General features: G+C 41.7%; 2 protein-coding genes across 5 annotated transcripts in view; one reads left to right on the top strand and one right to left on the bottom strand.

Moving 5' to 3' along the window:
* The window catches only part of GSPT1 (G1 to S phase transition 1), a 30,953-nt gene extending 21,285 nt beyond the window's left edge, over positions 1-9,668 (bottom strand). Inside the window, exon 1 of one of the 3 annotated variants that reach the window (XM_031433269.2) lies at positions 9,630-9,668. Coding sequence is in view for 2 of the 3 variants with exons in the window: in XM_031433268.2 (XP_031289128.1) it covers positions 8,969-9,317 (349 nt within the window). In the remaining variant the exon portion in view is untranslated. Of the gene's footprint in view, positions 1-8,968; positions 9,583-9,629 lie in introns of those variants that run through there. The other 2 variants (XM_031433268.2, XM_031433267.2) reach the window with 2 other exon arrangements.
* SNX29 (sorting nexin 29) overlaps positions 1-12,931 on the top strand; it is a 591,891-nt gene that overhangs the window by 26,307 nt on the left and 552,653 nt on the right. For both annotated transcript variants that reach the window (XM_064478172.1, XM_010980034.3), the window contains exon 3: positions 5,807-5,912. The gene's annotated coding sequence lies outside the window, so the exon portion shown is untranslated. The remainder of the gene's footprint in view (positions 1-5,806; positions 5,913-12,931) is intronic.

Raw genomic sequence — 12,931 nt, 5'->3', positions numbered from 1 at the left:
TACTTATGGGTGCATAATGCAAAATCTGTTCATGGTTTTATTTTTCAAAACATCTTAGTTTTATAGTATGTTTGTCTTAAGTTTATAAAGTTGACAGAGATAGAATCAAGTACCAAGAGCAATTAAGTGCTTAATATACATCTAATGATGATATTATTAAAGGGCCTCAAAATACGAAGTTGACCAGTTTCCCCATGGCAGAAAAAACTTTCCATGCATTCAGACCATGGGTGACATTATGAATTTAATGGCAATGCTAGCAGCATTTGCAAACTGATGTGTTTGGAATAATGAACCAGAAAAATCACAGATATAGCAAGATGTTCCTTAAATTTAAGCTTCTCAGTATAGTTGTACCCAGGCTTCACACACACACACAAACACGCGGGCGTGCGTGCGCGCAAACCCTTCTTGTTCATTCTACCCTGGTCTTATTTGTATACACATCACATCCAGGTTTTACTGGCTACTATTGATCCTGGGCTTAGGATTCTACTAGGCCCAGTCATTTGTTTATGGTTAGCAAACAGATGACCATTAGTGCTTGATTTCTCAAGTCCTGCAGGGTTCACATCTGCTAGTGAAAGAGAAGTAAACCTCCCAAGGAATGAAATTACGGTTTCATATTTTCTACTGATATCTCTATGTTCAGAAACACACCCCTATCAGTACTCAGAGGAATAATCTTAATTAAGTAGGAAAGTTATCAGAGTATACAAGTGAATAAAACTACCATACCCTAAATTAAAAGGAGAAACTAATACTGTAGTTTTAGATAAAGAAAGATTAATGAACTGGTTGTAATACCAGGTATATTACCACAGGTTTTAAAACAAGAAGTGAAAAGATTTTACCAGAAGACAGTCAGGCAATAGTACAGCCTGTGTTTTAACACAGATGATAATCTGGGTCTTAAAACTGCTAGTTAAATTTGATCACAGTGAAGTAAGCCAGACACAAAAGGCCACATGTTATACCATTCCACTTACATGAAATATTCAGAGGCAGAAAGCAGAACTGGTGGTTGACAGAAGCTAGAAGGAAAATGGGAATGGGAAGTAACTGCTTGATGGATACAGGTTTCCTTTTGGGGTGATGAAAATGTTTTGGAACTAGACAGAGGTGACAGTTTTACAACACCGTGAATGCACTAAATGCCAATGAAATGTTCACTTTAAAATAGTTTATTTTATGTTACACAGATTTCAGCTCAATTAAAAAAACTTTTTAAAAATTTTTTTAAAGATTTGATCATGGGTCAAAGGACTTCAACATGGAGATTCCTATTTTGCCAGTTCAGTACAGCACAAGTTAGTCAATACCATATATGTGGCAGGTAGCGAAAGCCAGGTTCTAACTCAAGCAACATGTTTTAAACACAAATGTACAACCAGTTCTTGAAAAGTCCTTAATCCATGTATTTCATAAATCACCAATTTAAATTTGCACTGCTTTAGATATCAGACTAATCTCTAATCCTCTTTACACACTAGAGAAATTTAAAATAGCTATCCTAACTAAAGTATCTTACTCCCGTTAGCTAAACGGTATGTTCATCAAAGAAAAAATATAAAAACAGCTTCAGTGCATGGAAGTGAGAAAAAGGGTGATGATCCTGTCCAATCCAAGTTTCTGCAATAATGGAAATGTTCTACATCTCTGCTGTGATGAGAGTCACTAACCACATGTGGCTAATAAGCACTTGAAACATAGATACTGTGACCAAGGAACTGAGTTTTAGATTTTATTTAATTTCAAAATTAAAGAGCCACATGTGTACAGTTGTAGCTCCTCTTAAGGATTCTCCTCAATTGCCTTACCTAATGTTCCACTTCTGTCCCACTCCCCATCCACCCTGCCATCCCGAGGGGCTAATGAGCTCTCTTCTGAAATCCCCTAGGATATGACCCTTCTTTCAGTTCTAGATATACCCACACACATAGTTTAGTTCGTGTTCCCTAGGAGATTATGGACTTCCAGAATGACTCTGGTTTTCTGAAACATGGAGACTTTTTTCTCTACTCTTGTAGTCTCCACAGGTTGGTACAGCGTACTGTATAGAATAAATATACACAGTTAATTTTTACTGAATTAACTCTAGCAGTTTTCATTTCCACTAGGGTTTAATAGAGTAAAAACCATTTTATATGTGTCAATTTTCTAAGAAGGGGGTTAGAGAAACAATATTCAAGAGATGTTAAAGTACAGCTTGAGGAAAGAACTAAACATTCTCTAGCCACACAGGTGACCATATAATCTCACCAAAATTGCACACTGAGGTATTTTTCTCCTACAGAAAACACTGGAAAATGTTAGTGCAGTATAGTAAAGGCAGACATCAGAAAGAAGAGCCCATAAAATATGTACAGGTGTCCATGGTTTTGCCTTAATTACCTAACACTCTAAAAATAAAAAGGCACAATGTTAACAGTGGTGAACAGAGCTGTTTAACATATTTTACATTATCCTTTCCTAAAATGCATAAAGTAGTTTCAAAATATTAGAGCACTGCCTACTTAAGACACTGTCACCCAGCTACTACTGAGAAAGAACATGAAGACAGTGCCACAGTGGGCCCACTTTCTGAAAAAATGTCTCAGCCAAAAAGATCTTTCAATATCCAATCACAAGGAAAGGACTAGTGGAGTTACTATTACTAGAGTAAGCTTTGAAACCAGCCCTGGAATCCTAACTCCTTCATTTATTCATGGATGTCATCTCACCTATTTATTTAGCTTCTCTGAACCTTAATCTTCTTATCTGTATAATAGGTCAACAGTACCTATACCTCAAGAGGTTGTGAAGATAAGGGCATCCATGATGGTTGTAGTAATTCACTCTACGCATGGCCTCCCCCCACCCCATTATTAATTAAGCAGCATGGTGTGTGGCAGAACACTAAATTTAGCAGTGGGCAAATTTGGATTCTAGACTCAACTGTGTCCTTAAATCTGCGAGTGACCTTAGGCATTCACTCAGCATCTCTAGGCTTCAGTTTCTTCATCTGAAAATGATGAGACTGTATTACATTCTAAGAATCTATTTTCTCAGTCACTAAAGCAATGCACATATGAACCTGATTAGACTTTTTTGTAGAGTAACTAAAATTCCACTCTATTTTTCAAACAACCGTAAAAGATAGCCTTATTTATGATTTATAACCTAGCTACTGCAAAACCAATGAAGTGTATACATACATAAACCAAAATACATAACCAAATACATAAACCAAAACAGTTTCAGACACCCCAATAAGGTACAAAGGTAACAGAAAAACACCTATATGCAACCAAAACTACCCAAAGGCAATAGACACAGACTGCTTAGTAGTATAGTAGCCCACTGGAGTTCTATAGAAATAGTCAACCAGGAAATTGCCCCAATGACATTCTAAGCTACACTCTTAAAAAAAAACTGAGGCACAGTTGATGTACAATATTATGTAAGTTTCAGGTGTGCAATTTAGTGATTCACAGTTTTTAAAAGTTATACTCCATTTATAATTATTATAAAATATTGGCTGTGTTCCCTGTGCTGTACAATATATCTTTATAGTTTTTTTACTTTATACAAAGTAGTTTGCTAAGGTATGCACTTTTTGTTTCAAGTGAAGTAACATACAATTACCTAGTCAGAATGTGGTTTGGAATTTGCTGTGACCACTCTTAGGCTAGGCTAGTTAAAGATGCTCAAAAAATCTTTGCCAAGTGTTTCTCTCACCAACAAAGTAGAATATGATGGAGAACTAGTTTAATTTGGAGTACTGTTAACGACTAGTCATTTATGAACAAAATCAACTACATCTATAGACCAGCCATGCTTTGTTAAAATCTAATGAAAACAAGAACACAACTTTTAAGCAGCTTTGGTGTGACTCAACAATTGACAGCTAAAAAAGAAGTCTTGAGAACCTCAAAACAACTAAAAACCTTCAACTAGTAGCCAAATTCTTGCTTTTCAAAATTTTTTAAGAATTGTGAATGATGAAATTCTAAATTAATATGCCCAAGAGATAGCCAGAATTGCAGTTAACTCATTGCTGTTTGACATGAAAGAAAACAAGTCTCTACCTACAAGTATTGTAGAAAGATAACTGATGCTCTATTCTAACAAATTTCTAGCAAACTTAAGTACAGAAACACAAGAAGGGTGAATTTCATATATTAATGATAAGAAAACACCCCAAACTTACAGTATTCACAAAGAACACTTAGTAGAAAATAGACCTTTAGTTTTATGATTAGGGTGACAAGACTGAAATTACTTATATAAGGGTACCTGTGAACAGTTCTCAGCTTTGAAGCCCTGGACACCCTCTGTATGGCCCTCTTACCACCAAGAATCTTCCATTGGGTAACTGGTCCCTTTCTAGACCCCTTGAGAATCAGTTATTTACCTTGGTGATGTCACTTCAAGTGCCTAGCACAGTATTCTGCGCTGCTGCAGGCAGCAAATGTCCGTTCACTAACAGCTACACACATACCTGAGCAAAACCAGAAACTCACATCCCGAAAAGTTCCATTCTAATACTAACTCACCCCAAAAGATGATCAAAGCTTTTTTCATTAATTTCTCTCCAACCAAAAAGAAACACTACTTTAATACTTTAAGACATTTCCTCCCCAGCAAATAAAGGCAAGCAAAACAAGGCTTATAATCTGTCCTCTACAATATTTCCCTAATTCGCCCTGATATGTTTTTTAACTGTTGTCTTTTCATGCAGTATAATTCCAGGAAAGGTGAAAAATAAACAAAGGACAGAAGAATGCAAAAAGCATTAAATAAAAGCTGCTCTAAAGAGGGTTTATTCTCAATCAAAATTTCCAACAGTTTAAACAGCTGCTCAACATGGCGTAGCACTAGCGATGCCCTCGCTTGTTCCCTATTTTCTCACACTTGAGCCACTGCTACATGTAAAACCATGAAACAAGAGCCAAACTCCAGTGATCTCTAAAATCAATAAGTCAAGGTAGGAAAAGAAATGACACCCCAGGAACAATACTTTCCCTGATCTCCTTAGCCCATTTGTCCCATCTGAAAAATCCTTTCTGTTAGAATTGTTACTGTAGGCATTTCAGGAAAAGAAACCATATCTATCATCTATCTAAACTTATCTATTAGCCAACTGGTATTCTTTAACATAAAAATAAAGTGTAAGAGCCCCTCAGGACAAAACAACTATTTCTTTGATTCTGGATCTTCTCTACTCTGGTGGCCCTGAAAATGTCACCTTCGGGAAAATTTTATGATTAACAAGCATCCATCAAGTAGTGATGGTTGCATAACTTTGTGAACATACTAAAAAACCACTGAACTTTTAAAAGGTGAATTTTATGGTATGTGAATCATACCAATCATTAAAAAAAAGTCCCTTTCCCACAAGGCATTCAGCAAAACCCAAACACTACAAAACAGAACACTTCTCTTTAAAATTCAAGTTCCACAACATAATTTGCTATATTTTGGAGATAATTCACCCTCTAAGGACTTACTGAGGACTGCCAGTTTTATTCTATACTCATTTTATAATGACAGAGTTTTGAGAGGCATTGAGGGTGGGATGGTAGAAAGAACACTATGAACACTACACTATTACTTTAGAAGCTTTGGCTGTGTCTGAAAGTCCAAGTTCTACGTCCTGAATGTTTTGTGTCCCTTGCAAAATTCCTGTGTTGAAATCCTAATGCCCAAAGTGATGGTATGAGGTGGGGCCTTTGGGAGGCCTTAGGTCATGAGGGTGGAGCCCACATGAATGGGATTAGTGCCTTTATAAAAGAGGCCCCAGAGAGCTCTCTTGTCCCCTCAGCCATGTGAAGACACAGAAAGCAGTCAGTCAGCAGCCAGCTATCCAGAAGAGGAAAGAGAGCCCTCATGCGACCAGGCTGGCACCCTGATCTCCTGAACCATGAGCAGTAAGTACAGTTCTGTTTGTGAGCTACCGCATCTATAGTGTTTTGTTATGGCTGCCCAAACAGACGACGACATGAAGTAACCCAGATTAACACTGCTGAAACATTAACAATTAAGAGACTGAACTAGGTGCAAATTGGAATTTAAAATAAGTACATTCTAGGGGAAGGATAAAACTCAGTGGTAGAGCACATGCCTAGCATGCACGAGGTCCTGGGTTCAATCTCCACTATCTCCATTAAAATAAATAAATAAATAAATCTAATTACCCTCAAAAATTTTTAAAAAATAAAGTACATTCTAACAAAGAAATGTTTGTTCTAGTACACACAAACTTTGTCTACATTTTCATGCATTTCAGGGACTCTATTTTAAAAGACCATCATTTAGCCAATTTACTTGGATCTGTAGAGAATTGTACTTAAATGAATTATACTTAATTACATTTAAATGGGTTCTACTTAATCATTCCTTTGGAAACCTAAATTAAAAATTTTCAAAGAGATGCAAGGTCAACACTGAATCCCAAGTTCTGACTTGGGGTAGCTAGAAATACGCATTAATCAGCAACCTGCCAGTGAAGGTGAATAACTCTCTTCTGCACAAAAGCGTTTTCCTCTACTGGTTGCTCAAAGCACCACTGAAATTATTCCCCACCCTAGCCACCTCAACAAAAAGGAAGGAAAAGAGAAGACTCACCTTCTTTCAGGAGAAAGATATTCATCCTAGACAGACACACATTTTAAGTCATTCTAGTGCTCTACCTCTAAACCCCTTCAAGAGTTCTCCTGGTAACTAATTTAAAAACACACCCACAGGAGGGGGGGCAGGAATAGCTCAGGAGTAGAGTATATGCTTAGCATGCACAAAGTCTTGGATTCAGTCTCCAGTACCTCCATTAACCAAGAAAAAAAAAAACAACACAAAAACACCCATCAATTTAAGCTATGGCTTAACAGCAAAAGAAAACATGCTAGCCCTACAGTCTATTTCCTCACTATAAAAAACCTTGCAAACATTATGGTTTCTTCTTTGTAAATTTCAATCTAAATGCTATTTCCAGTTTTTTCCCTGTTTCTTCCAAGCACAATTCTCTGCTCTGATGGTGGTAATTTATGGACCTGAATGGGTTGGAACATGCAACCCAACAGTGCCACATAGTTCTGAACCTCAATTAGAAAGTCTATTCTTTTCCAAATAGGCATCCTACAGACGACAGGTTGGTTGGTTGGTTGGTTTTTAAACATTAACTGGCATTTTGTAGAAGCAGTTGATAGAGTCAGTAACCAAAATGAGTTTCTGGTTAAAAAAAAAAAAAAAGAAAGAAAAAATTGACCACAACGTAGGGACCACAATGTAGGGACAACTGCTTCCCTACACATTTTTACATCTCCAACTTCTAACACTGTCACAGAGGAAAGGATTAAGAGTAAAACTGCAAATTGGCAAATACCACGAAAAGACAGTTCTCCTGTGAAAGAGGCAATGACTAGTCACTCAACAATGACCACCATTCCAGACCACTGCTCAAAGGAGGGCTGTCCCTTGATGACTGGCTGATGATGGAGTCCTTGGTCTAATCAGAGTGGTATTGGTGACTCCAGAGTTAGGAGGGAGGGCCAAAAAAGAAAATGGCTGGATAAAAACAATCTGTATAAGGTTTGGGGGGAAAAGGCACTTTTAGGAGCTAGTAAGAGAACTAGTTTACACAGCCCAAATGACTTGATCTAAGCGAAGAATTAAAAGGCTAAAATTTCTTGTTCAAAGGGCATATATATCAACCACTCATATAAATAAAAGAAACACCAGTCAATAAAACAACCAAATCCAAACTGCTCACATACATACTTCCCAAGAAAATTTCCCCAAACTCTCTCTTTGCCTCTACAGAGAAAACTGTAGCCAAAGTTCCTGAAGAAACTGAACTCCTAGAGCACTTTTATGATGTCTACCTAAGAAATACAACATAGCACTTTAAAGAAATCAAGCTCACTCATTTGACATTTCTACAAAATCAGTACCTGAAAGCATGCTATCACTTAAGCAGCCCCTAAATACATTTAAGATTTTAGAAGACTGACCTTAACTTGAAACCACAGAAAGTCTACTAGGCTAGCTATGATCAAAATGGCACGTGACAACTATTAAGTTATAACAAATGCTCGTGTCTGAATAGACTAATTTCTGACACATGAACGTAGAGTGAGTTATACCAAGCAACCTGAGTAAGATAAACGACTTTACCGCAATAAAAATTCTAAACGTGTCACCAACTAAGGAGAAAAGTCCAAGTCTCACTTAAGAAAAAGGGCACACATATCAATGTAGTTTCCTACACACTTTAATGTTAAGTGAGGAATTCTAACTTTATGAACTTTATAAGCTTTCAAAATACTACCGGTGAAAAAGATCTTTGTATTGATAGCCAACAGTTTCTGCCCGATCACACGACTGCAATGCATCCTGGGATTCTTTCAGGACACTTCGGTGCCGTAGATATTTAAAACGCACAGTTTCAATATTAGAAACTGCAGCAAGAGACGCTCTCTCGCCAAAGCCTAAGGTAAAGGGAAAAGTCGAGTATTCATCGTCCCCAACTCCTCAGTTCCCTCAGCGCCCACCCGACTGACTGCTGGCTCCGTCTGTCCTCACTTCTAGGCCTCGTGGCACTGACCCGCGGCGGCCCCCCTCTCCGTCCCATATGGTTCCCACTTCCAACGGGGAACTGCGGTCCCCGGGGGAGAGGCGGGCCTCAGGCCCCGGGCCCCACCGGTGTGCCCTGCACGCTGCTCCTGCTCCGCCTGGCCCTCCGCGGAGGCAACCCCATGCAGGCCGCCTCCCCGGCCCGGGGACGCCCCACCCAGGGCAGCCGGCGCCGGGCGCCGCTGTCAGCGCCCCACGTGCCGCCCGGCCCCACCGTCACGCGTCCGCGGCCCGGCAAGGGGCGCCCCGACCCCACCCAACCCGACCCCCGTCCCCATCCCAGGTGGGCTACAACCCCTAGGCCGGCTGCCCCTGCCCTCGCAGTCCGGCTTCCTCCCGTGTCCAGGCCCTTTACCCGAAGGGCCTCCTGCGCCGCTGCCGGCTCCGTGGTTGTTGGCGGCGGCGCCAGCTGGGGGTGCCGGCGGCTGGGCCGGACCCCGCAGGAAGGACGGCACGAACTCGGCGGCGTGGACGTTGGGCACGAAGGGCTTGGCATTGACGTTGAGTTGCCGGCTGAAGGCCGCGCTGAGGTGCTCACGCTGGGCCTCGGCCGCCGCCAAAGGGCCACCGGCGAGGCCGCACGGGCCCGACCCGGGAGCTTCCATGTCCGCCTGGTCCCAGCAGTCCGGCGCCGAGTCGCTGCTGCTGCTGCCGCTGCTGCTCCCGCCGCCGCCACCGCCGCCGCCACCACTGCCCGGATCCATGATCGGGGGGGCCGTGTGTGTGGTAAAGAGAGGGCGGGAAATGGAGGCGGGGGCGACCGGCTGGGGAGGAGCAGGCCGAGCTGACCCCGGGAAGCGGCAAGGCAGAAGGGCCGGGGGCTAGCGACACAATCCCCGGCGTCGTCGCGGCGGCAGCTCCAGTCCCTATCCGCACTCGCGACGACGACAGCGGCGGCGACCCAACCCTCCTCGTGTGTGCGAGCGGATCTCCTCCCACCCAACCCCAGCCACCTCCGACCGCCTCAGCGCCAACCCGACGCCTGGCGCGGATTGACCCCTTGCCACCACCCGTACCTTCGCCTTGGTAGTTCGCAGCCCCGGTGGGCCCTGTTTCCGGCTATGAAGCGCGGCAGAAGGCGGAACTACGAGTTCCGGCAGCGCCCGCGCGACACCGCTGCGGTTTTCCCGGGGGCCGACGGGAGTCGGAGTTCCGGGCCGGGAGCAACCGGAAGCGGCGCCAGCTCCCGTCAGGCAGCGCGAAGAGGCGGAGGTCTGGTCGTCGCACGGGGGCCCCACCTGTCACCGGGTGGGGGCAGGGGTAGGAGCAAGCCTTTGCGTGACTGGGCCTGGGGTCGCGGACCGCGAATCTCTTAGTTCGCAGGGGTCGTCGGCTCACTCCTATTCTGCCCAGGACGCGGGAAAACGGACAGCAGTTCTAACGTAGAAAGAAAAGCTTTCACCTCCTGAGAATTCTTTCCTTCTCTTCTCACCATCCCCCTTGCGTTCCCAGCCTCGCAGTCTCCCCTCCCTGTTCGTTCTTTCCACCTTCCTCTTCCCCGCCCCCGGCCAGAATTTGCCCTACATTTCAAAGGCGACGCAGAGCGTCTTTCATATTATGTATTCATTTAGTGGAGGAGATCGTAAAACCGTGAGATGTTATAACATAAACTGCAAATGTAGCTCATAAAGCGCTCGGGCCCAGGGTCTGCCGCGGCAGAGAGGATTATAAATTGGAAACTTACAATGACTCACTGTCTGTATGACTAGTCATTTGAAACCTTCACCCAAACTTTTCCATCCCTTTCTCCTCCGGGCCAAGGGCTTTGCAAATTAAACAGAGGATTGCCATATTCCGTGATGTATCCAGCTGTACCCAACTAACAGGCTTATTTTTGTGCGTCCAGTTTCACTATGCAACTTAAGATGAAGTGGTTTTCTTTTGAATGGTCGGATTTGTTCAGGTTTTCTCATAGTAGTTTATTGACTGCATCTCGCGCTGACAGGTTGCGGTTCCGTAAACATGCAAAAGATAAATACTTAGCTCTAACTGCTTAAAGTAGGAAAATAGCATTGCTCTGAGTACCTGTTAGGTGTTCTTGTAATTCACCCCTGTGGAGCCCAAGACGGAGGAAAACCTATTTTTGATATTTTTTCTGCAGAAGTATAGACAGAGTATCACTAACCTGCTAGAAATTACAGAGTGCAGGTAGGAATACAGAGGATAGGTATTTAACAACCTTGTGTTAAGTTCTGAAATCTAGATCTAGATATGAATTTTACTTTTGAATATCTATTTTAAAGATAAAAGAGAACTCACCCTGAGGAGATAAATCAAAAACAAAGCTGTCAGTTACCGCCCCCCCCCCCTTTTTTGGTCAGTTACCTTTTTTAAAACAAGTCCAACTCTAAAGTGGTTTGAAATTCTGTTTAATATTAAATTAGCAAATGTGATGGATGCCTTGTTTCTTTAACACATAACACTTGGAAATTGAGCTCTGTGAGTGTAAAGAAACCAGACACCTCCAATATAACAAGGCTGGCTTTAAGTTTCTCCATGGGACTGTGGTTCATGCTCCCTGAAATTTTCTGGAGATTGATTTTTTTTTTTTTAACATCAGATGATGTATTCCTCTGATTAATACGAAGTTCTGGTTACAGCCTATTGATACAGTTCTCTGAAGACCCCACTGGATCTTTCTTAAGAGTGTCCCACTTCAAAGTTGGTATTAAGTGATTGCCTTCAGAGTTAGAGAATTTACCAATGATTGATGTAAAAATCAGACCTTCTTTTATATATAGGAGACTTGCATTGCTATTGAATGAGATTCACAGCAAGAAGAAAACTGTGTCGAAAATAAAGTGCCTTCTCACTCCACTCAAGATTTGCTCTTCCCAACTTACTCCTAAGAAAATGTCAACACAAGTTGCTGACTCAAATAGTGAACCACGCTGTCCTCCAATACTTTGTCATTGCATATGGTACTTCAAGATGTATCACCAGGCCGGCACTGGGCAATCACTCTGATAGGTTACTTCTTCACGTCTAATTAAATTAGCAGAGTGTCTTTGTGCCTGGTGCTTTTTCTAGGGACAAAGAAACTGCTAAAACTGCAGCTTTGAAAAGTTGATGTCATTTTAGCTTCCCTGTCTCTGAATAGGATAATTATGGATGTACAGGAGGGAATCCCCTCTGTTGGATTTCAAAAGCCTTAAGGGTTGAGACACTGCTCCAAGCAGGAAAGTAAAAAGCTCTTCTTGATAATTACTGTTGTGCTAAGAATGAGCAACTTGTTGTCAAAATCTTTTATTCAGCTCCTTTATATTGGCAATGCCCAGTATAAAGCCTGACACGGGAAACATGCTTAGATGTTTAATGAATGAATAGGTGAATCAGTAGGGAGTTTGCGTCAATACTGCCCTTTGATACTCATGTAGGGCTGTTGAGGCACAGGACTGTCAATTTTAAGGTAGTTTTCCAAGGACGTCCTGCTATTCCTTGTGATGTGCACACAAGGTTAGCTTGACAACAGCTTTACTTCGCAAAGCTATGCTTGTTCAAGGTCTGAACTATTTCTGCACAGATGATTCCCATCTTCCAATGCAAATCCCCCCTGCTAACGTTCCTAGTCATCTCTTTCTTCCTCTTTCTCTCTCTTTGTTCTCTGTGGTCTTCCCAACCTTCCTTAGTTATTCTGCCTTTCAGCTAAATGAGGGTCTCAGCATTTGCACCTTTTAAGCAACTACACAGTACTTTGGGGTTTTTTTAACCTGAGAGTTTATCTTTTATGCTTCCGAGCATGAGACTGATATGAAAACTCATAGCTGTCCCAGGCTTTTAGTGGGTGAAAATGTGTTCACACAAATGGATGCTGATGGAGCAGTCCCATTTCTTAAGATGGTTTCTTCAGAAATACGAGCACGAAAGTTGTTCTTTCCAGCATTTTTGCAATAGCTCCAAACTGGAAACAATCTAAATGTCCATCAACAGGAAAATGGTTAAATAAGTGGCAGTACATCAATATTATGGAATAACAGGCAGCTATTAAAAAGAGTGAAACATATAACAAACTAGTGAATATAGCAAAAAAGAAGCAAACTCAGATACAGACAACATACTAGTGGTTACAGGGCAGAGGGCAATGTAGGGGTGGGGAGTGGGAGGTACAAACTATTGAGTGTAAGACAGGCTCAAGGATGTATTGTACAACATGGGGGAATATAGCTAATATTTTATAATAACTGTAAATGGACAGTAACCTTTAATAATTGTATTAAATTTTTTTTAAAGAAGAGTGAAACAAACTAGATGCCAACATGATAATACATGTATATTATATGGTAAAATAGGGGAAAAAGCTATCTAGAATGTGTAGAAT

The sequence above is a fragment of the Camelus dromedarius genome, chromosome 24 (assembly GCF_036321535.1).
Source record: "Camelus dromedarius isolate mCamDro1 chromosome 24, mCamDro1.pat, whole genome shotgun sequence".
In the NCBI taxonomy this organism is placed as follows: domain Eukaryota; kingdom Metazoa; phylum Chordata; class Mammalia; order Artiodactyla; family Camelidae; genus Camelus; species Camelus dromedarius.
This window is presented reverse-complemented; position numbering and strand designations above follow the sequence as displayed.